Source organism: Macrosteles quadrilineatus, unplaced genomic scaffold, assembly GCF_028750875.1.
Source record: "Macrosteles quadrilineatus isolate MER2022 unplaced genomic scaffold, UCM_ALF_1.0 Scaffold_2__2_contigs__length_208266976, whole genome shotgun sequence".
Classification (NCBI taxonomy): domain Eukaryota; kingdom Metazoa; phylum Arthropoda; class Insecta; order Hemiptera; family Cicadellidae; genus Macrosteles; species Macrosteles quadrilineatus.
This window is the reverse complement of record NW_026542595.1, coordinates 47,433,049-47,460,859: the sequence shown is the minus strand read 5'-3', so window position 1 is coordinate 47,460,859 and position 27,811 is coordinate 47,433,049. Positions and strand designations below refer to the sequence as shown.

Genomic DNA, 27,811 nt, shown 5'->3' with positions numbered 1-27,811 from the left:
GATTATAACGTCTCCGTCTGAGGCTAAGCTCACACTGACTCAATATATTTCTGTTGGTCTGGTGCCGCCTTTAGTCGGCGCGCGCCACCTGGGAGCGCTGGCGACGCCGACTAAAGTCGGCACGCGCAGTCAACGTGTTAATACAACACTGTTGTATAGGTTTGTTATACTCTCATGTTAGTAATAAAATTGCATTGTGACAAAACTATCTTGTAATAAGCCTAAAGAATATGGGGTGGATAAAGATTGGAAATTAGAATGGGGGATGGTTTGGGTTTGGGAACGGAATCTCAAACTTTGCAGCACAATAATAGTGACTTAATAATTGCTATTTTACACCTTTTACTGGAGAATTGGATGGATTACGAGTAAGAAATTAGGGAAGACTTGGAAAGGTACTTCTAAAGAACATCACAATGTGGGCCCACTTAAACATATCAACCAATAAACAAGGAAATGTGGTCCTCCGTATTCAATCCTCCTGGAACCACCTCAGTTTATGTGCTATTTTGCAGGATTTCCTGCTACAGCCCCAAAAGAGGAAGAGGTTCTTCTGTTTGGATGGATGCTGATCACACTAGACTTAATATAATTTATTTCAGTTGGTAGGACAGTATAGGACATTGAAATTGCTCCATTTATTGCTTGCCTCTCATCCATTTAATGAACAAGAAGAAAAACATTGCGTCTACTAAACAAATAGATGTAATCAATATTGTCCGAGACCTGGTAACAAACCAACATGTTAAGTCATCATTAACAATATATTTTACTTGATCTTTAACGGTTAAGTATGGTTAAAAATATAGAATAATAATAATAGAAACAATATAAACACTAGTTCTAAATACTCATATTGGAATGATAAGGCACGGGCTGTACGGCAGGTTTTGTAGGTACCGGTATTTTTCTTCATGCAGTTTCACTGCTGTGTTGTTGAAGTTTCAAGGCAACTGCTGCTGCTATTGCGGCCCCCTTGCCACTGCCATCATCTGCTTCTATGAAGTTGCACTGAAACATGGAATTTGGAATTTTCAAAATACAAAGACCATTTATAGTGTTTTATATTGAATATACTTTACACTTTCTTAGAAAAGTGACATGACTGTTCCCTTTAAAAACATAAAATTGTCACTGGCATAAAAACACACAAAATATAATAAAAAAATGTATACCGGTAGTAGTTTTTTCAAAGACAACCACTGACAATCGATACTAAGTAAATTTTTAGAAAGATTTAGTTAAAAAAGAAACTATTGAAAGCTGAATATATTGGAACTTAATATGCCTTTTAATTGTTTTAATTGTTTTCTCCTCTTACTTCGATCATCAAGCAGTTAGGTATAGATGAATTAATTGGGGAATCGAAACTATTAAAAAAATTCAGGGGCATGGATTAAAAATGTAAAAATTTGGTTTACTTTACACAAATAAGATAAAAAGTATTGCAAAAAATCACTTATTTGAAAGCTAAGTTTAAATAGATCTAATAAATCTGGAGCAGTTAAACAACTAAGGCCGATTTGGAAACTCAGTCAACATTTTGAGAGTTGAATTTACCACAGTGATTAAATATTGGAAATTTTTTGAAGGTCAGTAAACAATCAGAGCCATTACAAACCTTGTGGTCAGGTGCCCTTATAGACACAAAGTCATTCATCCACAGCCTGATGCGAGGATGATATTTGTGAAAGCTTCCATCAGTAAACAATCAGAGCCATTACAAACCTTGTGGTCAGGTGCCATTATAGACACAAAGTCATTCATCCACAGCCTGATGCGAGGATGATATTTGTGAAAGCTTCCATCAGTAAACAATCAGAGCCATTACAAACCTTGTGGTCAGGTGCCATTATAGACACAAAGTCATTCATCCACAGCCTGATGCGAGGATGATATTTGTGAAAGCTTCCATCAGTAAACAATCAGAGCCATTACAAACCTTGTGGTCAGGTGCCCTTATAGACACAAAGTCATTCATCCACAGCCTGATGCGAGGATGATATTTGTGAAAGCTTCCATCAGTAAACAATCAGAGCCATTACAAACCTTGTGGTCAGGTGCCATTATAGACACAAAGTCATTCATCCACGGCCTGATGCGAGGATGATATTTGTGAAAGCTTCCATCAGTAAACAATCAGAGCCATTACAAACCTTGTGGTCAGGTGCCCTTATAGACACAAAGTCATTCATCCACAGCCTGATGCGAGGGAGATATTTGTGAAAGCTTCCATCAGTAAACAATCAGAGCCATTACAAACCTTGTGGTCAGGTGCCATTATAGACACAAAGTCATTCATCCACAGCCTGATGTGAGGGAGATATTTGTGAAAGCTTCCATCAGTAAACAATCAGAGCCATTACAAACCTTGTGGTCAGGTGCCATTATAGACACAAAGTCATTCATCCACAGCCTGATGCGAGGATGATATTTGTGAAAGCTTCCATCAGTAAACAATCAGAGCCATTACAAACCTTGTGGTCAGGTGCCATTATAGACACAAAGTCATTCATCCACAGCCTGATGCGAGGATGATATTTGTGAAAGCTTCCATCAGTAAACAATCAGAGCCATTACAAACCTTGTGGTCAGGTGCCATTATAGACACAAAGTCATTCATCCACAGCCTGATGCGAGGATGATATTTGTGAAAGCTTCCATCAGTAAACAATCAGAGCCATTACAAACCTTGTGGTCAGGTGCCATTATAGACACAAAGTCATTCATCCACAGCCTGATGCGAGGATGATATTTGTGAAAGCTTCCATCAGTAAACAATCAGAGCCATTACAAACCTTGTGGTCAGGTGCCATTATAGACACAAAGTCATTCATCCACAGCCTGATGCGAGGATGATATTTGTGAAAGCTTCCATCAGTAAACAATCAGAGCCATTACAAACCTTGTGGTCAGGTGCCATTATAGACACAAAGTCATTCATCCACAGCCTGATGCGAGGATGATATTTGTAAAAGCTTCCATCCACAGCTACAGTGTTCTTGGGCTTATTCATGTATTTCAAAACCTCTGCACAACCTACAACATAACCAATCATGTAAAATATTAAGCTCCACTGTACCGGTACTTCCTACTTAGATTGTTCACAATTTGGAGTTTCTTGCATGCTCTAAAACACTCACTAAAAATGGCCACAGTTCCTTAGATAACCTGGGATATCCTTATTGTTTTCTTAGAAATTTAAAATTAAAATAAAAGTTGAAGGAAACGTACAAAATTAAAGATCAATTCAAAGTTTACATCTGAAAAAAAACCAATATTTTCTAATGATATATTGAATTGTATAAATGTAGATATTTATTGTTATTCATCCGATAATATATTACAGGTTCTCTATGAAACTGCACCTCTTTTTATTAAATCACTAAAACTTAGGCTTCTTACAGATCGAAATCAGAAGTGCAGCTCTTTTTGAAACCATTTCACAGAGATATTTCAAAACTGCAACATCATCTTGTGAATAACTTTGGTCATAGTTCTTCAGTATTTCTTCTGTTCTTGTTGTTACTTTTTCCATTGAATCTCTGCACAAAGAAAACACGTAATTAGTGTGTCTCATGCCAACAGCTCATCCTTCCATAGGAAATTTGATTAGTTTATGAGTAATCTAGATTATAAAAATCTTATACCCACGACTGTTTTTTAAAGTAGCCGTTTCAGTTCAGTTCTTAGAATTGAAAATTTTCCCATAACAGCATTGTTTACTTTTATAGCGGCATAGTTTTACTCATAATAACACGGGAAACGGACCAATAAGGTTCAAGGATTGAGAGAGAAGAAGTAAATTTGTAATGATTCGAACTTCAACTAATCAGCTGTTCAGGCCAATTCAATTGTTGAGTGATGAAATTAGTGTTTGGTACGATGTTTTGTTGCATCACTGTCACTGGCAATGAGAGGTTATAAACAAAAACATAACCTCTCTTAGAAGTTATGAGTAGTGATTTTTAGTAATTAAATCACTGTTGTAGGTAAAGTAGTGTACGCAACTCGCATGGATAGTGTTAACGACACGAGTAGAAAATTTAAGGTACAAGCCTTCTATTACGTGACACATTTTACTGATAAAAGGATGGATTAAGACCTTGTCTATTTTCATTGTTTAAGAGGTAATTGTTACTTCAGAGAGCTTTTTCATTATTTTGATAAAAAAACTTAGGAACACACATTTTTTTTACAAACGGTTTAGTAACTAATGGAAAAACTAGTAAACAAACATATAGTAAATAGATGCTGATATTTTAGAGACTTTACCAACAAGAAAAAAACTTACTTTTCAACTTCAGTTATAAAGGATGAAGGGAATGAGTCTTCATTCAACAATTTTGAGGTAATTGTTCCTTCAAATATCAAGCCAGAGTTTGCTAAATCCACCAAAGCATATCTCACTAACTCCCCCAAGAATCCACCTCCAGTGAATTTCTCAAACCTAAAATCAAGTAACATACGGTCCATTTAATAATGAGATGAACATAAGTACACAGTTATTTAGATTAAGAAAAACTTCAACATTTTCTACATGCTTGTGTCTATGGAATCAAGCAATTTGGTGGAACATTTGGTAAAAGGTTTTGTTTTATATCACTTTAATAATCTTAGGTTGAACTTATGTTTGTATTTAAAACAAACATAAGCGCTTGCTGTGGACATGTGGCGTACAAAACACGTGGGGGTTCATGTGCTGGGAAATGTGCTAAACTGTTTTCAACTTCAACCATTCTAATATGGCGGGCTATCGTACCTAGAAAGTAGCTACTAATAAAACAACTCATTTGAAAATTCATTATTAACTAAAACTATCATTAACCCTCCGAGTGTCACGCGTCATAAAAACGACGCACAACACACTTTGTGTAGGGTCACGCGTCGCTTTTAAGACGCACAAACATCGTTTACGGCGAAGGCTCTATGACTGACTGAATCGGATTGAACTGGATCGAGTTAGGTATCGTTCTTTCCGTAATATTCTAAGCTTTCTCAAGAGGTCTGTCTCTAAGCGCTAGTCATTTTAGTTCCGAAAATATTGTAGCAGACAGCTGACGTGCGTGTATTTGTAAACAGCTAGGTTCCCCCGGACCGATGACTGATGTGTTTTATTACGTTTATCATTGTTTTAGTGTTAAAAATCAAAAGTAGTGATATACGTGGTGCATTATAAGAAGATTTAAGTGGTTTTGAAGTGCTGGTTGATGATCCTGAAGAAGTAGGTAGTGATATTGATGTAAATTATCAGCCAGATTCCTAGCTATGGTTAGGCTATGCATTCTTAGCTAAACGCTATGTACTGAAATACGTTTTTCGCTCATAACTTATTTATTTGATAACTTACCTCGCTATATGATTATATATTTGTAATCCTCATTAAATTTAGAACAAAGTGGCTATTTTCAAATATTTATAGGCCTATAATTTATACAATTTCATTGAGCGCGAACTTATTTTTTTTTTGAAAATTTTCGAAATTATATTTTTTTTTACCTAAAAATTTTTTTTTTGAAAAAATGTTCCTTATGTTTTATATATAATATTGAAGCCCATGATTTTCCAAACAAAATGGTATATAGAACATTAGAATTAACATTGTTTTAAGCTTCTCAGATCCGTTTTAATAAAACCTTGCAAAGGGGCCAAAAATAGGTGGACATTAAGGCCTAAACTATGGACACTCGGAGGGTTAACAATAAATTTCATCACTAAAGCTCAACCTGAGCTCAAGTTTTCTGATCGAGGCAAAACCGAGGTTGGAAATTGAGCGAGGGTTGAAAAGACACTTTTTGCCCATGTGATGAACTATATTTTAGTCATATTACCGTATTATTTAAACAAACTATGATACAAAACTAAAAAAGTTTTCATTGATTCAACCGTTTCGTCTAATACGATTGTGTTAGTGAACATTAACATCATACTATCGATTGTCGAACTATGTACAATAAGGCAACAATAAGCTACAATCGATTAAGCAATCGATACATACTTTCGACACATGCAATTGTTTACAATCGAAATTTACAACCAAGTTGACAACAGCTGATTTTTACTCCCTAGGGGATAAAAACAATTCTTACTCCCTAGAGAGTAAAAATGCTACTGTAGACCCGCAACACATGCATTAAAAACGGCTGTTTTTGCTGCAGTATGACGAAAAAATGTATTTATTTGACTTGAGAAAAGATACTTACACACAAATATTTTTGACAACAGAATTTTGGTCTACTTGTTCGTCATAAGGGGTTTTGACAAAGTCTAACAGTCCTGTGTCAGCAATGCAGCCCCACTCTGTGTTGACAGCTACCTAGAATCAGCACAAGGAAGGTCCATCAGTGGTGCTTAGGGGAGCATAAAGGTGGCTGAGGTTTAAGGTATAATGGTAGGCGAGATGGCCTCTGATGTGGGCAGGTTAACACAATTGGTGTGTATTGATCACCTTAAGGCCAATAAATGTTTTAATGTATTTTATAAGGACAAAGAATAACTCAGGCACAGCCAACCTAAAAAAACTTTTTAAAAGAACAAAAAAACAAATTTTTCCTGTAAAATTAAGAAGTTGTTCAACATATATAGAGAAATTACAACTGATTTTTAAAGACAGAGAGGCAGAATTTATATTTTAAAGAAAAATGGATTTTAAAGTATATTGTAAAACATATTCTCTATTACAGACAAATAGAGAATAAAAATAATAACTATTAAAATTTAATAATGCTCAGAGACAGTCTAGTTGAATAATTTGCAAATAAAACCAAAAGTTTCTTGACCACCGGTATGATTTTAAAGATTTTTTATGTTGGGTGAATTGATAATCTGTCAGTGCTCCTTTACAAAATAAACTAGCAGAGTACCCGTCCTTCGTACGGGGTTGGTGTATAAGTATAAAATGCTTATTGCAGTTATACTTGTGCTCTGCGTTTGCTATGTGGGAGGAGAAAATTTGGTTCAATAAATTTACGGCATGCTATAGTATAATACATATACTATAGCCAGAATATGTTCTACCACTACACAACAGGGAAAAAAATATCAAACATTTGTACTATTTCACAAATCTATAATATTAAAACGAAACAGTGTTTTATTATTTCACGATTCTGAATCAACCACTCGACGGATTTTCATGATTTTTGTGTTGAAAGAAAGATAATTTTGAAAACTAGGGAATGTCGAAGCCATAATTTTAGTTTAGGGTCCCAGTTTTTTAGAAATTAAGTTTTGATTTTTAAAAAGTCTAGCAGCCGACGCTAAGATTCTAAACTAGCTTTTGGCATAAAATAATTTGTTTAACATAACAGCTGTAATCATTCAGCTTTTGTGTCACAAATTCAGCATTTGGATAAAAATGTAAAGACATACTTAGGGTTGACTTATTTATACTATGTGTAATGCTAATCATTGATACGTTCAATTCTTCTGTAAGAGGATGACAGATTAATTTAATATACATAGTAAAATACTAGGATGTTCAAATTATTTTTTAAAGCAATCTTTGTAATCTTCGATTTGTTTTAGAGCAATATAATTTGTTTTAACTAACAGCTGGTTAGTTATAAAAATACCCTATAGAACTATGAGGTTATTTGCTCTGATTTTGTCATTGATTATAGGAAATAAGTAAGATTAGTAGACCACCGAGATAAGTAACACCATTGATGTGTACAAGTCGAGGCTCTGTACACGAGTTAAATAAAAAAGATATGCAAATTATTTTACTGCTCAACTTTTTTGGAAAGGGTAGGAAAATCCCAATTTTTACATTTTTTAATTCATCTTGGCAGCTTTTTGTTTACAATCAATGTTTTTGAATGCTTGAACTTTGTTTGGATTAGGCCCGGAAATATTGATGTCATAAAGATGGAAATCAAGAATCCTCAGGAATACGATTTTAAATTACCACCACAACCTCAGACAGGTGTTATCCAAAGATATACAGATGAATGACATAGATTGAACACAACGTCATCATTGACCTAGGATACTGCAATTAGACTAACCATCCTTTTATGAAATCTAAAAAATTTGTTTGGCGTGTGTTTAGTTGTGGTTACGTTTGGAGGTGCGGAATATTTTATAGTTTAAATAAATGAATATGGGGAATTACGATGTACATTGATTCAATGAGGGTGGTTTAATTATCAAGGGTATTGGAACTGATAACGGAATGGATAATAAACATAGACAATTAATTACGTCACTAGCTTTACTAGCTTTTTTACTTTTTAAATTCTTTCAACATGTGACCAGTTCTTTTGTTAAAATGAATATTATTTTTGACTCAGCTGTTTACAAAACAAACTAATATGTTGTTGTGTTTACTTTTCTTTGTTTACACTTATTTATTTAGCAATTGATGCGGTGAAATTGACATAAAGGATGTGTGTTGACGATTTGTTTAATGATGTCAGGACACCAACGTTATAATTATGTGTACTGTGAATTGTATTGGATGTTTTCGTTTTATTTTAGGGAGTTTCAATTCAGACCTACTGGAAATTGTGTATAGTATGAGTAATTGTATTGTGGTGATAATAATTATGGAAGAGGCAGGTATGCTATGGAAGGTGATATCATTGACTAGGCCTATACACTTCTCAATTGATAATTACTCTTTCTACTGTAGGCTGCAATAAAATTTTTCTTTATACGTGTAAACTAGCTGTTCTGAATTATAGGCCTACACCGTTTTAACTGACTACTCCCGTACGTAGGACGGGCTAACACCTCGTTATTTATTAAATTAAAAACATAAACATAACTGTAAACAATCAAACTTTGAAAGTTCTCATTGTGTATCACAGCTTTTTGTTGCTGCTTAGTTTATATTAGCTGTTGTCATATATGCAAAAAAAATTGATAGTGCTACCCTGTTGGTAAACCTTGTAACTTTTTAATGGTATTAAATAACATATCTGAAAGCAAAAAAAATATGTTAAATAACACTAATAATAATATATTTATTTACACCTATACTGTTTACTCACAAGACGGTAAATACATATAAAAGATGGTAAGTGGTGATCGATTTTGATTGGGCACTCCAATCATCATCAGGCCCAATAGGCGAATGAATTGATGGTTGTCCAATCGAAATCGATCACCACTTACCATCTTTTATATGTATTTACTGTCTTTTGAGTAAACAGTATAAGTGTAAATATATTATTATAAGTGTTATTTGACATATTTTTTGTGCTTTCATGTAATTTAATAACACAATGCTGCTTCTTGATGCTGATCAAGAAGTTATTTAATAACAATAGAACCACCTAATTTAGTTGAAACAGCTGGCAAATTTCTTTAATTCCTTTTAAATATGAATACTCATAAGAATAACATGGAAACTTTGAACTCCCGTGGGGCATAGCCCTATAGGATTTCACGACTTTAATATGCCTATGTGTTTCTCAAGACTATCAAGTACCTCTCCGCAAAATGTCAGCTCAATCGGTCCAGTAGTTTTTACATTATGGCACTTCAGAGTTTGATACTCAAAGGTTATACACAAACATCCATACTTTCACATTTATAAAATTAGTAGGATAAGTAGGATATGGATATGTCCATTCTCAATACCACGGATACTTGGACATTGGTATCAGTATCGAGAATCGATCATCAAAAGTCTATACCGACACCTGTCTGTGAAAGGCGTACAATAGAAAAATTACCACTCTTTGCCGCCATTGCAAATTAGGACATGATGTTTCCGTAACTGCGGGAGGCGATGATGTTAAAAAAACTGTGGTGGATGACCAGAACTCGTTGCAATCCTGGGAGATGGTAATGATGTATACAACGCCGCAGAAGATAATCAGAGTTTTGCCATGATCGCGGAAGGTGGTGATGATTTCTTTACGACCCCGGGAGATGATCACATGACTGCGGGAGATATTAAATTTTTTGCGGTGATCGCAGAAGACATTTCTGTGACCTTGAGAGATGATTATGATGTTTCCGTGACTAAGGAAGATATTCAGGATTTTGCAGTGATGTGAAAGACGGTGATGATGTCTCCTAGACCACCGGAAATGATCACAATTTACCTCGAGTTTGGGTTGGTTGTAAATCTAAGCCTGGCACACCTATAGTTTAAATTTTACTTCATTTAACTTTTAAAATAATATGGTAGTAATCTATAAGTATAAAAGAGGATGTTTGTATATATATATATAAGATACTAGCTGTACCCGTGGGCTTTGCCCCGTTTTACTTCATAAGTGAGCTCGTTCGCATGGCTCAATCACTTTCTGGTTGAAGTTCGTTCGCTACGCTCACTCACCTTTAGGTTGAAGCTCGTTCGCTGCGCTCACTTGCCTTCAGGTTAGCTCGTTCGCTACGCTAACTCGCCTCCAGGTTGAAGTTCGTTCGCTACGCTCACTCACCTTTTGGTTGCAAATTAGCTGTTGTCATACATAAAAAAAAATAATAGTGCTGCACCCTGTTGGTAATCCTTGTAACTTTAATGCTATTGCACATCATAGAACAAAACCAACTTGTATTAATTGAAACAGCTGTTAAGATTCATTAATTCCATTTAAATATGAGTACTCATAAGGTTAACATAGGAAACTCCAGAGCCACTGGGGCGGAGCCCGAGAGTCCGATCAAAATAAAAACAACTTAGTTTTCCTATTTAATGCCTAAAGAATCAGTGTACCAAATTTCAGCCTCCTAGGTAAATGGGAAGTGGGAGAATTAGTGATGAGTGAGTGAGTGAGTGAGTCAGTCAGTGAGGGCTTTGCCTTTTATATATATAGATGTTTGGCAGTGATAAACTCAGACACCGCTGAACCGATTGCCACGAAACTTGGTACATACGTGTAGAATTTCATGGAATAGGTTTATACACCATCAATTTCGTGATCCGTCCAATCGGCTCCGCTCCAGTGGCTCTGGAGTTTCCCATGTTAACCTTTATGAGTACTCATATTTAAATGGAATTAATGAATCTTAACAGCTGTTTCAATTAAACAAGTTGGTTCTGTTCTATGATGTTCAATAGCATTAAAGTTACAAGGATTACCAACAGGGTGCAGCACTATTATTTCTTTTACATTTATGACATCAACTAATTTGCAACCAAAAGGTGAGTGAGCATAGCGAACGAACTTCAACCTGGAGGCGAGTTAGCGTAGTGAACGAGCTAACCTGAGGGCAAGTGAGCGCAGCGAACGAGCTCCAACCTAAAGGTGAGTGAGCGTAGCGAGCGAACTTCAACCAGGACGTGATTGAGCCGAATAGAAAGACCAAAAATATTGTCTACCCACTAGCATTAATATAAGAGCAATAATAAAGAATCGGTTATCCTTTGTACTATATGTGTTTCATTAGTTGTCGTACGTATTTTAATTTAGTTATAAGCACTTCATATACAATAAGACAATTAAACGTTACGGTACTTAAATTATAAATAGTCAAAGGCAAGACAACGTTTGCCGGGTTCAGCTAGTGATGATAAAAATAATAAATTGTATTCCTTCAATTTTACAAGTAAGCCGTTGTTGTTAATTTATCACCTGTTTAATTCCTCGCTCTTTGTAGCCCCAATGAGGCACATTGTCAGTGTTTTCCCAGTAACAACCGTTTGTACCAGTTCCGAGGATCACACCAAGGTTTGTATTTCGATCTTTGAGCACTCCGTGTAACAAAGTTCCTATAACAAAATAAACCTATGATAACTTTAAGCTATCAATAATCACGCTAATAAGCATTAAAAGAATATTTCATTGATAGTACCTATATAATGCCATTAGGCCTATATCACATATTATAGTTTTTACTATGAAATTTGAAAGTTTTTCATAAGTTAGTTCCTTTACAATAATTTCGGTACATATCCATTTCTGCTTTCATGACCATTTTAGATGACATCGCATTGGTGTTTGGTTGTAAATTTTCCAGGGTGAAAACACTTACCATTGTCTGAAAACTGACTTACATCTAGGATTATTGGTAAAAGCAGAAAGGAAACACAGTTTGCACATGTCCCCACCCAACTAAACCACTGGATGACATCCATAAAATGATGTTAACAAGTTCATATTGAACTAACAACAGAAAAATGTCTCATAACAAATCATTGATTCTCAGGGAGGCTGAGTGGATATAGTCCCACCATCAAATCTGAAGGTTGCCGTTTCGATCCCAAGCAAGATAGATTCTGGACCCAAAAGTCGTTGGTCATTAGGTTATCAATTATTGTTATTATATAATTTGATCGGTCTTGAAAAATAACAAAACCAGTTGGACCATTCTCATAAAAATGTATAAAAGTGACAATGACACTAGAATACCTAAAATAAAATAAGTGGTAAGCTCCATAGATTTTTAAGTATGGATTCCCTGACTATAGTAGCAAGGACATAAAACCTGGGGGAGTATAAATTATAATTAAGGGATTTGTAAGATTACTCATTGCATTTGTGTCTAGAAAATAAACCAACCAAACATGACCACTGCAAAGGCACATTACATAAGAGTAGATGTTCTGTAATAACAACTGTAATCACTCTACAGTAGTCGCAAGAGGTAAAGCTCACCAGTAGAGTCGTTAATGATGGCCACCACTGAGACATTGCTCAGGTTGTTCCTCTCAAGAGCCTCTGTCAGAAGCTTCACTACGTCCTCTCCCTCCACACCAGAGGCACTGAATGATAATGTCCACATCAGCAGCTGGGCTGACGATAGACTCGTCTGCTTCATGGGAAATGAGAAGGTGAAACCTTCAAACAAGGATAGTCACATATAGACTAAGGCTTCCACTGTCTCCAACCCCAGTGACACTACAAACTTATCTTCAGGATCCGACCCCATCACTAAATTAAACTTATAACTAAATGCTCTAAATAACCACTATATGAGCATGTCGTCGGAGTAGTAATGCCAGTTACTTGCACTGATGATGGATATCTGCAAAAAGGCCAAAACTCTAGTAGTTACAATTTTAGTTTTGTGAGAGAGTTGGATCCTAAAAACTAAGTTTGTAGTGTCCTATTCGTCAGGCCAATCAGAATTTAAAAATTTGTTGTTAGATTGTTTTTATTTTTTTTTTTTATTTACCAAAACTATGTCATGCAACAACACATTGAGTAAGGCTACCATCAACTTCTTTCATAATTTACATATTTTCATAGAACAATAGTGTGTGTTGGTCATTACAGAACAATAGTAACATAAATGATGTTAAAAACCTCACAGACTAATAATTGGAGATTTTAGTTTTGAAAAAAAATCATGATTGTGAGTAAAAACAAAATATGTGGTTTATCAATATTCAGATGGTACCCTACAATTGCCAAACTGATAATCAGGCAAAATAAAATTTGTAGTTTTAAAAATTATAGTATGCATCTTGTTAAAGGCCAATGTTAATTTTGCAATACACAATGACTATTGGGCATATGCAATTTACACTGGGTTGAGCAAATAGACATACAATGAGTTGTGTCAATTGTGTGATTGAGTAATTTGTTGTGGGGTCCAGACTGGAATTAATCCACCCAGATCCACATTTTAATGAAATACGTAATGATTCCATTTCCCAATAGCTCTCACGATAACCCTGCTCAGCGTAAACCAGCTTTGATGGGTCTTGAACTAACAGATTAACTACATTTTCATATTCTAATTAACCCTTGCCATTATTTGATGCCTGCAACAACTTGCCCTAAGTTAGATATCGATAATTGTAAAGTTTTATTTCGTTACATCACTTAATTTATTGTTGGTTGAAGTTGGCTAATTTAGAAAGGATAGAGACCCCTTAACCCCTTTATCCCCCAAAAGATTAATTAACTAGTTAGACATTATGGGTACTTTACCAACTGTAGACCAAAGATTAAGACGTCCTTCTCCTTCCCATGCCAATCCAAGACAAACCTGCTTGCCGGCGGTTGGTCTTTTCCGGCCGGAGCGCTAGTATCGGTCCGACTAGAGCTGTCTGCTTGCCTTTGGATCAGCTGATGGGGTTGACTCTTACCTTATTATATAATTGTTGGCGGTGATGGGAGTTATTCCCACATTGTAGGAAAAGTATAACTTATTTTCTAGACACACTTATTTCCATTACTAAGATGATGCAATATACCAATTAACTTTTTTTACAAATAATCCTAATAACTTGTAAAGAACGTTATAATACCTAAAGGTAGTTTTTTGTTGGTAAGCTGGTATTTCTGTAGAAATGAAGAAATGCATTTTGCAATGAAGTCGAACAGGTCAGTTCCACGGCCCACTCGGAGCTCGTTTTCTATATGGTAGCTTTCCGACTGTTCATCAACAATTTGCCCTTTCTCCAACATCACATGAAGAACTCTGAAGTTTGTGCCTCCCAAGTCAAGTGCAAGAAACTGCCCCTCTTCTACAACGAACAATTATATTAGTTGTTTGTGTTGAAGATCAAGTTTCTTGTTGGTTCATTGAAGATGTTATTGAAATTATAATTTCTGATAATTCATAATATACCAATACCAGGCGAACGCTCACAGTACGGCCACACTAAATTACAGGGCAGGATGATCTCAACAAATGTTTATTAGTACAAAGCCATTTTCAACAATATCTATTCCCCGGCATGGTGTTTACGTGACTAAACTGATGAACTCCAAATAATATCATAGTGCTTGAGATTGACAACAAACTGTAATATCTTTCAAAGAAAATATTACCAATTTGCTGAAAAGTACTGTTTAATATTTTAATTTTATCAATTTACAGTAGAACAATTACCTATGTGAATTTGTATGGTGGGGTTTTACCAACATTTGGGATACCGTCAACTTTTTCTGTCTGCAAACATTTTGTGGTTCAAAAATTCACACCTTCACTGCGTTTACGAAGGACAATGATGACATTTTCACGCGGAGGAAGGCAATGAAGATTTTCTGTGATCGCGGGAGACAATGATGATTTTGCCTTGATCCTGCATGAAGATGATGTCTACTTGTCTGTGGAAGATTTTCAATATTTTTCCGCCATCGCTTGATGATGATGTCTACAAGACTGGAAGAGATACTAAAGATTTTGACACAACCATGGAAGACAATAATAATGTTTCATTCCAGAATCACTTATTGAAATAAATGGTTTATATTACCTGTCCCTCAGTGACCCTACTGTCCTCTATGACGACGGATGAAAAAGCCTGATGATGAGATTTTAATCTTGAAACCAGTCGCCATAGAAGACAGTAGGATCACTAACGGACAGGTAATATAAGCCATTTATTATAATAATTTTTCTGTTCTCATGCGAGAAGATGATTTCTACACCTAGACGACCACAGGAGTTCAGGAGTATTAAAAGTTATTTTTGAAATCAATTTGAATAGTTGGAGTTCTACTGCAATTTATTTATAGAAACCTTTGTTTCCTTTCAATAATGATTCAATTTTAACCAGTAAATATTTAAGATATAACTTATAAAAACTTTAAGAGAGAAGGGAGTTTATAAGAATATTTTCCTAACCTGAGTCATCAGGAAGTTGAGAGATGAAAGTGTTTAGCATCAGCATTGCCGACGTTTCACCCTTTAGACCGGACCTCAACTCCTGCATGAATATATCACGTATTCTGCTGACTGTTGGTCCATCAATGTACAAGCCTATGAGCTTGTCTTCAATCTAAAAAAATAAACAGTACCGGTACTAATGAAATTCAATGCTTTTACAGTGGATGCATATACAGTAAAGTGATTATAATATACAGGGTCCTCATATACATGTAATTATCCTCATGTACAATATGGGAATGATACTATTTCCGAAACCATTGCAGATAGTCATTAATCTTAGCAAATAAGTACCAACATACATACAAATCTACTTTTTTAAGGAAATTAAAATTTTTCAATCATACTGCCACTGGGGATGGTCTAAGGAGCCAGATGGAAATCTTAAATGAGATCATAGGTTGGGAGTTTTTAATTATATTATAGGTCTCAATTGCAAAAACGCAGTTAGACAAACCCCACTTCAACAGGTTTTTTCTCAACAAAAAAACATCAACATCAAATCACATCAAATCAACATGGCAGTTAAAAGTTACAAACTTGAACTTGTTGAAATTGCTAAGTTGCTATTCCTTATACGGTGGGGAGCGAGCTGATCTAGTGGTTAGAGCGCGGAACTCCGGTTCCTGGGGACCCGGGTTCAAATCCCGCCAAATCACCGATGGATTTTATCTAAGTGATAATGCCGTAACCCCTAGGTCTAGCCTGAAGTAATGTGAAAAACAATTCCGGGCTCATGCCCAGCGTCCTAGGAAAAAAAATGTCTTATACGGTAGTTTTAAACTGCCGCTGCTGTTGTTAGGATGACCTTTTAGAGTCCGCTTTGCAGCATTGTTGTTTTCCTGATAGAAAACTTACTTATATGCAAATCTTAGTTCCATTATCTGCATCGTTTACACAATTGAATTCCGCTCCTGGACTTATGAGGACATGAAATTACTTCTATAAGCTCTATTCAGGTTTAAATTTTTTGCAACACCTGCCGGCTCATATAAAGAGGGAAGACAATTTGAATAAAGTTAGAAGAACACTACACTGCAACCATGAAACAATTAGACTTCCGAACCTTTTCAAACTATAGTAGGCCTACATTGATAATATTACTCAAATCTATAGTACTGTATTTAGATATTGATATACCTGATGTATAAAAACCGGGTTTCGAATAATACTTAAAAGGTTCTATATACTTGAAAGAGCACTACATTTTCTAGACAAGCTCTTTCAAATAGGCAGGGCCCATATAAACAATATGAACATGGAATAATGTATTATGCTATACAATCAAATAATTAATTGGGTATAAAATTATGTATGGCAGAATTTAACTTAAATGATCATGAATAGGTATTATTTCAGACCACTATTACCTATTTGTTACCTGTTTTTTCCTATGACCGTCACTTATCTTGAGTGGTTGCAGTATAAGAGCTTCATTCAATTTACTCATTGTATCTTTACTGTACGACATCTTCTAGAACATCATCCAAAAAGCATTTTTTACTCAGAAAGTTCAACCTGGCAGGAAAATAAATTTAATGGGAAATGTACCAGTTTTATAGCACTAGATGATATAAGTTAAAAGAAGGTTTAACACTTTCAAGAGATAAAGCCAAAGCAATATAAATCTCTTGACAACTTATTATTTAAGTTACCAATGGTTGAACACTTCACTCTTCACAACAAAATCTAAAACGTATCCAGGCAAGGCCTTTAATAGTTACTGCTGTTAGGCCACAGCAACAAAACAATTTTCATTCCAAAAATGACCTAGGGAGTAGCTGTATATGGCTCTGGGGAGTGGGAATTTTTAACAGGGATTTTCTCCCTAATCCTTGTATTTCCCTTATTTTGTATGTAAGACATTTAGAAAGCACAAAAAATATGTTGATTAACACTTGTAATAATATATTTGCACTAATAATGTTTACTCATTACTTCATGTTGTATGTTGTTTTTCTGAATCACTGAGATATAATATATATATGAGGTTACATTACCTTAATCGCCAAGTGATCCATGTAGTCCAAAATCTAGGATTACGTACGTTTCGACGTCAATGCGTCATTGTCAAATCTACAAAAACTTGTTTAAACCATAAGGGTCACGTCATAGTTTTTACGACACACACAAACAAATAATATTGACAAAATACATTTAAGTAGGCCTACTAACTAATTTATGGTAAACGGTCGTCACAACATAGTACAGATCTGATCGCATGCCGAGACTCGACTGCAAAGCATATAACATAAGCAGTCGAGTCTCGGCATGCGATCAGATCTGTACTATGTTGTGACGACCGTTTACCATAAATTAGTTAGTAGGCCTACTTAAATGTATTTTGTCAATATTATTTGTTTGTGTGTGTCGTAAAAACTATGACGTGACCCTTATGGTTTAAACAAGTTTTTGTAGATTTGACAATGACGCATTGACGTCGAAACGTACGTAATCCTAGATTTTGGACTACATGGATCACTTGGCGATTAAGGTAATGTAACCTCATATATATATTATTTACTCATTAGACTAAAAGATGGTAAGTGATGATCGATTTTGATTGGACACTCCAATCATCATCAGACCCCAATAGGCGAATGTAACTATAAGTGTAATTATGTAAATAAAAGTGTGACCCAGTATAAGTGTAAATATATTTTTACAGTTTCCGACCTCTAGTACTTTGTGCTAACTTTTGGAGGGGCCAAAAACTTAGACATTTTTGGTATTTTTTAAGTTTTTTGTGTATATGTTGTAAACTAAGTATATTTTGTGTACCATTATGCATTACAAAGTTGTAGAGCATAAAATTTGCTAAACTTTGGTTGGAAAAACAATTTCATGTATTTAAAAAAAACGCACGATGCAAATAAAGAAGTTATTTAAGTAAGACATTCGAAACCTCGTATACCTCCTATTTTTGGGACGAGAAATTCAATGGAACAATCCCGCTAACACCCCCCCTTTTTTGACTTGTTGGGGGGGGGGGGGGTAGTATACATGTATACAGCTCTCGGGAGTTGGTATGTTGTAATGATGCTGGGGGACTGAAATTATGTGTGCCCTATTATTGGGACGAGAAAAATGGAACCCCATGTATGGTGTGTGTGTCCGTTAGCGCGATAACTCAAGCAAAAATCATCGGATTTTGATGAAATTTGGTACAAACGTGTAAGCCTACGTTTATTCTAACGAGTTTGCGATCCAGCATAATCGGACCATGGGAAACGATTTATGGGGGGTTTTATGGGGTAAAAATGGGGTTTTCCCACTTTTGACCCTAAAAACAAAAAAAATTGCAATTTCTTTTTAAACCGTTTTGTAGAACTTAAAAAAGGAAATAATTTAGCATATTGAAGCATTGTTGTATGCCTAACTGTGACGGAAAAAAATTCAAAAATAGTGTAATTTAAAATTCCCATGTTATTCTTATGGAGAAAATGAAAATTGTTGTAGTTGGATATATATTAAAAGTTAATTGGATATTGTAGTTGTATGGATATATATTAATAAAATTTGGCAAATTTATTTATTTCATCTTATACTATTAACGTATAGTCAAAAACACTTTTGACCTCCCCGTAGCAGCAAACCTAAGCACTCGTTAAATCTAATGTTATTTAAATAGGGAATAAATATGTCTTATTTATGGAAATATTTGAGTAAAAATGTAATCAGACAAGTTGAAATCCGCTTAGTCTGCAGGTTTGCTGCGGCAGAGGTATTTATATATGTATATATATAGTTCACGAGCCAGCATGATCGGACCATGTAAACAGGGGATTTATGAGGTAAAAATTGGGTTTTTTCATTTTTTCCTCAAAATTCCAAATTTTCCAATTTCTTTTCAAACCATTTTAAAGAGCTTAAAAAACAAATAATTTAGTATGTAGAATTGTTTTGTGCGGTTATCTGTTATGTATAAAATCAAAAAGAATTGTAAATACCTATGTCATTCTTACAAAAAATAGTAAACTGTTGTATTTTGCTTATTTCTGGATATATGTTGATCAAACCTGGAAAATTTCTTTACTTTATTTTAAGCTATTAATGTTTTACAGAAATCACTCTTCATTAAGCCCCCCTGTAGCAGCAAACCTAGGTACTCCTTAAACTTAATGATATTTAAATAGATTTAAGTGAGAGTCAAATGGAAATTCGCTTAGTCTGCAGGTTTGCTGCGACGGGGGTATTATGATTTTAAAACTGTTAGGATTTAAACGTTGTATTTGTATATTGTATAATTGTAATGCTGAAGGACAACAATACAAATATTCTGAAAAATATTGGGACGGGTGGCGCCGTCCTGTAATCCAGCTACTAGGAGGTAACGAATTGTGGATATTTATAGGCATGCACTGTGGATGCGATACTCTTGGTGTGGATTAACGTCTGCACGAGTGAGCACTCCACAGTCATCCGCAGTACTATCCTGATAATTAGACCAATTCGTATAAACTGTAGGTCCCTATTAGTTGCCATTAGCTGTAGGGGCTATTAATTAACAGCTATGTCTAAGGGATATGTCGCCCTTAGTCACTAACAAGACTACAAGATCGCGCCACTCATCTCCATTCATACTTGGTTTAAAATACCTTCTTTGTATGGTCGCCATTTCATTGAAATTATAAAGTATAATGTTCCAACTTTGACTTTTTCCATTGCATAATTGTAAAATGCTGAAGGACAGCAATAAAAATATTCTGATTTTGATTAGGGGTGTAATGGTGTAATGTTGGTATGTTGGTATATGTTGCAATAATGCTAGAGTACTAAAATTATGTATCTCCCCCCCTGGTGGAAGGAAAATACATAGGTGTGTATTTCCATTTCCGTCACTTGCTGACGTCATCCAGATTGCAAACAAAAAATCAGCTGATGTATTGCCATATAAGTATATAAATTTGTTTTGATTTGATTGTTATTGTTTTTATAATTTTTCTTAAATGGTAAAATATGGTGTTTGCAATCTGAGTGACGTCAGCATATGACGGGAATAGCACACTTATGTATTTTCCTTCCACCATGTGTCTCCACTATATTTGGGGCGAGAAATTCAGTGGAATCATCACCGTCCCCCTAACGTCCCCCTTTTTTACTTTTTAGGGGGGTAAATACCATCCTTATTAAAATAAATATTTTTTGTCTTAGATAGGTTGCTTTTATTTTTTTAATACTAAATATAACTTACCCACTTTTTTACCACTTATCTTGCCCCTTCCCATTAGGAGTCAAAAACCCCATTTTAGCTATAAGTTATAGATCTGGGGAGTTGGTATGTTGCAATGAAGTTAGGGTACTTAAATTATGGTTTGGAATGTCTTACCCACACAATAGGGTCCGAAATACAAGGGTTAGGGAGAAAATCCCTGTCAAAAATTCCCACTCCCCAGAGCCATACTGTACACCTACCGACCTAGGCTTTTAAAAACAATAAGTTTTAATACAAGTAAGAGAGATTATACATCTAGAATAATAATTTTTGTAAGAATATTTGTTGTAACATAAGTTAATAGGCCTACCATAAACGGAAATAAGTTACATGAAAATTTTTGGGAAGATCAAATAAATATAACTTAATTAAATTACAGTTACCTTGACAGAATACAAACTAAACGGTTGCACTTTACTTTACGTCCTACACTCATTCGAATGAAAATATCGATCGATATATTGATTACCTATTCGATATCGATTAATTACAGTTAATTAATAGTTATAGTTCATTCGATATATCGTTTGGTTAGTTAGGTAAGGTTAACCTAACCTAACTAACCAAATGGTATATGCAATGAAACAATCGAATAATCAATATTTTCATTCGAATGAGTGTAGGGCGTAAAGTGCAGCCCATTAAACTTCCGTAAAATAAAACCCATATTGTCATATTTAAAAATAATTCACTTAAAACTGGAATGAATTTATGGCATAAAGCTTAACCTAACAACTACCTAATTCATTTGATCGAATCTCAATCTTATTTATGATTCTTAACTTATAAGTATTTAGGTTTGGTTATGAGACTGGAATATGAGTCTTCTAAATAATTGTAAATTACTAGGCCTAATAAACAACCTTTAAAAACTTCGTTTAAAATAATAACTACTGTAACTAATAAAAACAATGTTTGTTAGGGGATGCGGAATACTATCCCCTGGAAAAATACCCCCCAGTTGAAACGTGACGTCACAAAATCTGCCAACTAACCAATATGGAAGCCGTGTCCGCGACTGGAATACTATACCCCCCCTAGACAAATCATGCTATTTAATTTTAAATCAAGTAATTCCATTGGATAATAGAAAAGTCAACAGAATTTCGAAATGTTACAGCAAGTTTGGTTGGTTAGGTTAGGTTAGATTAGAACTGTTTGACAAGTAAATTTGAGTGTCCGTGACTGGAAAACTGCCCCCCGGTCTCTGACGTCAATATGACGTAGGAACCTGTTTGGGGGGGTAGTTTTCCGGGGGGACAGTCTTCCGGCGACCCGTTTGTTAGGCTATTGCCTCTTCTCACAAATTAGATGGACAAGTACATAAAATAACAAAACCAGAGCTAGGGCGGTTCTCTCATAAAAATAACTTCACTACATTTAACTTAGTTTATATTAATACACTGACAGAAAAACTTACACGTAGGTAATTCAAAATTGTGCTTATTTTATATTAAGTGTTAGCTTATCAATGGTGTTGGGTTAGATTAGATAGGCTAGTACTTTCGACTTTTCGAGTCTCAACCTTGACACTTGACAGACGACACAGTTCAGTATGACGTTGACGTTTGATTTTTTTTCAATTTAATAAGTCTCTGACTTGCAGCCATGGAGTATAAAAAAAGTTGAACCTTGAAGTAGAGGACAAACATTTTTCTCCAGCGGTCCTTCGACGATGGATTTTTTAATCATGGGCGCCCACAGGGAGGTGCCACTGGTGCCAGTGCCACTGAGCTAAAATTATAACTGGAGGTAGCCTAGCTCGCACCTAAACTATAGAATTAAGAAATTGGCATGGAGGTTAATTCCAATCAACCTCTAGGTGTGCAATAAGAAGTGTTTTCAAGAAATTCCATCAGGGCTCTACCCTAGTGGCTTAGTCTAGATTGTACTAGATCTAAAGATAAAACACAGATCTAAAGATCTGTCTACACTAAGGCATAAGTATACAACCACTCAAAATAGTTTTGAGTACCAAGGTGTAAAAATGTACAATTTCTTGCCTGCATCCATCAAAAACCTGTGTGTTTCAAAATTTAGACATGTTTTAAAAACTACTCTAACCCAGGCTTGCCTGTATAAACATGAGGAGTACTTTGGTTTAGAGTTTTAGTTATTTTAGTTGCCATCTTGATTGTTTTCTTTTTCTTTTTCTTTTGATGATTGTCATGAACTTTGTATTAATTTTAATGACCATAAAGCATTTCATTTCATAGCATTTCATTTCATTTTCATTTCAAGTTCCTATATGTATCCCTATAGAGAAAAAAATTGCTTAAAAATTTGAACACATGAATACTTTTGAATCTGCACTATTACTTAGGGAACAGCTGGTTATATTTCATTGTTGTATTAATAGTCAAAGGTAAAATGAAAATAATGAAAATATTTACATTATTTTTGTGGCTTGAAAATTTTTTACTGCATATAAGACATGGCCGTGATTTAAACTATGTCAAAGGAATAATTATTGGCTAACGAGTTTAACCTTTATTTTTAGCGAATTACCCTATAGGGAAGTAGCTATTACCGTAGGTGGCATGGTAAGACCTAGGCCCAGGACCGATTTACTTTGTGACGCTTTTTTTGCTGTTTTTTTTTTTTGCACCCGAAGTTGGTAGGGCATAGATGTGACGTACATTTCCACACTGAAACATATATCACTAGTTTACATGCCAGGTTCAAGTACCACGTGCTATACAGCACATTTAGTTTTAAGGAGATTTGGGTTGGCCTTCCAGGGTTAGCGTCAAGATACTACTTTCACACTCAGCCGTACCTAAACATCAGAACCCAGAACCTCAGAAACCTCGCCTTGGCTGAGGTTTACTGCGTCGGGGATCTCGAGCATCTGGTTCATCACCCAGATGTCGCCGTGGTCCGGAATAATCCTCACGGACCGGTCACTGCCCCTTCTACCGCAGTGATACGTGGTAGCCTTCCATGGACACTAGTCGCAACCCCCTAAATCTTTTTCTTGTTCAGCACACGACATTCAGCCAGGCGCTTGGGTTCGACATAAAGTATATAGTTTTGACTCCGTCTGCCATTGTAGCCTGGGGTTCACGGTAGCTCCTGTCATCACAGCCGCAGGCTGAGGCTCATTCTGCCCCCCCCCCACTCAGCGTAGTAGGCTGGGGCTTATCCGGCCTCACCTGGCCGTCGTTGCAGGCTGGGTCACTTGTAATCACCGTCGATGCTACTGCAGACCCAAGTCATACTTCCCATCCGTAAGATTTGTCATACTAATAGCTAATTGAAAAAGTCCCCATAATCTCGTTGCAGCATTTATCTGCCAACAATTTGAATAAACTGGTTTTAAATCTTTTAAAATCTGTCAAACACTTTATGGTGCTAGGCAGAGGCAGACTATTATACAATTTTATACCACAGTAATATGGAGAATGTTCAATGGTGGAGGTGTTATGTCTAGGATATGTAAGGCTATTCTTTTGTCTTGTGTTATAGTTGTGAAAATCAGAGTTATTTGGAAAATGTGATAAATGTTGTCTTATGTACAAAATCAGACTATATATGTATATACTGGGAAAAGGAAGAATTTTGTGATTTTTAAAAATACTCTTACAGGATTTTTTTCCTTTAAGTCCAAAAATAATACGGATAATTCTCTTATGTATTTTTAAAAACTTTCCTATCTGAATTTCCACAGAAGATCACACCATAATTAAACAAACGATAGACATAACCATAATAAACCATCATGAGAGTAGATATGTCAACAGATTTAGATAAAATAATGTACATAAAATGTGCTTTATTTACATATGGCCTTATAGTAGGCATACACCATGTTTCTTTGTCTGGATTTTATTCCTACTGTTTGATATTTTCTGTATATTTGGTGGAGTATTTTTTAACAAAAGTGTTTTACCTTTAATATTGTTTTCTGATGTGGCAAAATCATCCAGATTATGAGCAAAAATCTAATATATAAAATTCTCGTGTCACAGTGTTTGTCTGCAAACTCCTCCGGAACGACTTCACCGATCGTTATGAAATTTTGGTGTGTAAATTCTGTAGGTATGCGAATCGGACGTAAACTATTTCCCGTTTCGAAATTCTTAAAAGGGCTCCACCCCAGTGGCTCTGGAGTTTCCCATGTTAACCTTATGAGAAATGGAATTAATGAATCTTAACAGCTGTTTCAATTAAACAAGTTGGTTCTGTTCTATGATGTTCAATAGCATTAAAGTTACAAGGATTACCAACAGGGTGCAGCACTATTATTTCTTTTACATTTATGACAACAGCTAATTTGCAACCAAAAGGTGAGTGAGCGTAGCGAACGAACTTCAACCTGGAGGCGAGTTAGCGTAGCGAACGAGCTAACCTGAAGGCAAGTGAGCGCAGCGAACGAGCTCCAACCTAAAGGTGAGTGAGCGTAGCGAACGAGCTCCAACCCAAAGGTGAGTGAGCGTAGCGAACAAACTTCAACCTGGAGGCGAGTTAGCGTAGCGAACGAGCTAACCTGAAGGTAAGTGAGCGCAGCGAACGAGCTCCAACCTAAAGGTGAGTGAGCGTAGCGAACGAGCTCCAACCCAAAGGTGAGTGAGCGTAGCGAACGAACTTCAACCAGGACGTGATTGAGCGATGCGAACGAGATCATCTTGAAAATTAAAAGTAACGGTACTTTCTTTCCATCGGTCTGTCTTAGGGGAAACCTACTGTATAACTTAGGCGATACGAAGTTCGCCGGGTCAGCTAGTATCTATATATTGATTTGAAACTGTTTTTCTTTGTGACAGCTAATTTGAGAGAACGGCTGGGCGTAGAAACTCGGTAGAGGTGTCTAAAGAAAGGGCTTGGTCAGTAGATGAGCCATCAAAAGAGAAACGTGGTAAATTCCCTTGGGGCTCTGCCCTAGTGGCCTTTAAATTCCCATCCCATGTTATTCTTATGGGGGAAAAACGGGTTTTTGTCACAGCTAATTCCAGAGAACGGCTGGGCGTACAAACTTGGTAGGGGTCTCTAAAGAAAGATCTTGGTCTCTAGATGAGCCATCAAAAGAGAAACGTGGTAAATTCCCTTGGGGATCTGCCCCAGAGGCATTTAAAGTCCCCTCAGCAGATTTGTTTACATTATGACCATATGTATAATTATTTCACATTACTTTTTAATGAAACAGCTGTTAATATTCAAATTGTGATTTATTGAATTTGTCAAAATGAAGTACAGTATTGGGTTTTTCTGATTTTAAAATGGATTTTCTTCTGCATCGTATCATGTTTTGCAATATAATGTTCCATTACCAAATCAGTAGAAAATCCTATTATCACAGTAACTCTTTTCTTTTGGAGTTAACTTATATCTATTGTTGGGTTGGTTTCTGATAACTCTTTCAGTTAACTCAGTTAACTAGATAAGTTAAGAAGATAAGTTTCAGTTAACTCTTATGGTCTATTGGGTTGGTTTCTGCCTGTTTTACCACTTCTTGGAGATTGTACGTAGGTGATATTCGTTGGCATATTGCATCTGTGAAACTTGGGTTGGTGTATAGAATGGAAAAGAGTGAGAAATCCTGGACAATTTGATATAGGCTAAAAATAAAACTGAATTAACACTGTTCTACATTTCTTGAGCAATCATTGAAAAACCCGATTTGCAAACAATGGAAACATAGAAAAAGTCATAGAACACAACCAAGTAAAATAAATAGAAATAATGTTTTTTTTTCATTTATAATCGTTATCATAGACAACCTAATGCGACTATAAGAGGGAAAAATTTGTAGAGAACACTAAAAAAACAAGATCAGCTTTTTGAAAAAAGAAGATATTTACAAAAGATTTTGATTATATCTAACTACTGTTGTGTAGATTGTGAGTATTTCCATAATCTTTGAGTCGCCTGTAGTGCAATTGCTCGAATTTGAGCAACAGGTACACTAGTAATTGTTTTATTTCATGCCAAAACTATCTGTGGAAGATAATATCAATCTAAAACATATCTTGTCTGTTGAGACAATACTGATGCATGTTTTAGTGTTGTAGTTTAAAGATTTTTTATGTCTCCTTGATAAAAATGTGTGTTTACAGCATTGAACAATTGAATCCTATGAGATTTTAAGTGTCTACATTTTTATGTTCTTCAGATACAATCAGTGTGTACAAAAACTAACCTAACACAACTTTAAATTATGTAAATAATGCATTGCTCTCAAAGGGGTGACAAAAACACCTATTTTTGCCTTTATTCCTTTTTCTGCTGGATAATGTAATTTATAGCTGCCTGAAATTTGTCATTGCTATACCGGTACTACAATTATATTTTGCCAAAAAAAAAACTTAAATAATATGATTGTGGAAAAAACCTATGTTTATGAAACTAGGGTATTGTCCATAATTCACCTCCTGATCTGGATGGCTGTTCATATCGTTCTAATTGAACACTATTTAAAATTAACTTCTTATTCAGTGCTTATTTGAGTTTTCCTGCAATGTTTTAATCAGTTAGTGGTTTGGCATTACTATTCTCATATGCATCTCATTAAAGATTGATTCCAGAGTGAAATCAACAACAACAAAATTTCAGGCTCACAAAACTCCAAGCAGGTAGTTCTTGCTATATGTATGTGGTAGATCCGATCCCTTCTAGAAAAATGTCACACAAAAGAAAACAATGTAAAGCCAGGACTATTTATACACCACCACCAGCAAAAATCAACATACCTAATAGAAAATATGTTTTTCACTCATGTTATTTTAATAAGTGGTACTATAAATGAAACAAACAGTTTTAAGATTTTATTTTTAGGTAACATAACAATTTTTATTTAAGTTACATATACAAACATCATAATTGAATAAAATGCATGTAAAATTTCAAAATTGTCAAAACTGAGACTGAGTAGCGTGGACGGGCGTGGACTACCTATAAGTACACATGTTACACATCCAGCTCTGACTATGAAAATAGCAGACCTTCCAAATAAACAGGTTTAAAATTAAGAAACATTAACAAATTTTAATTCCCATATTACCATTGATTTCAGTACATCATACTTACTTTATATTCATTAAACTCGGATATTGGGAGTTAAAAAATACCAAAGTA

General features: G+C 35.3%; 1 protein-coding gene across 1 annotated transcript; it reads right to left on the bottom strand.

The window, feature by feature from the left end:
* Positions 1-618: 618 nt before the first annotated feature.
* Positions 619-21,750, bottom strand: LOC128987688 (hexokinase-1-like). The gene is made up of 11 exons (XM_054408671.1): positions 21,733-21,750; positions 16,904-16,996; positions 15,481-15,634; positions 14,156-14,374; positions 12,555-12,737; positions 11,532-11,668; positions 6,204-6,316; positions 4,295-4,450; positions 3,406-3,545; positions 2,906-3,039; positions 619-1,011 (listed from the first exon to the last, which is right to left on the bottom strand). The coding sequence occupies exons 2-11, from the start codon at positions 16,991-16,993 to the stop codon at positions 913-915; spliced, it is 1,425 nt and encodes a 474-aa protein (XP_054264646.1). The 5' UTR covers positions 16,994-16,996; positions 21,733-21,750; the 3' UTR covers positions 619-912.
* Between the last annotated feature and the right edge of the window lie 6,061 nt (positions 21,751-27,811).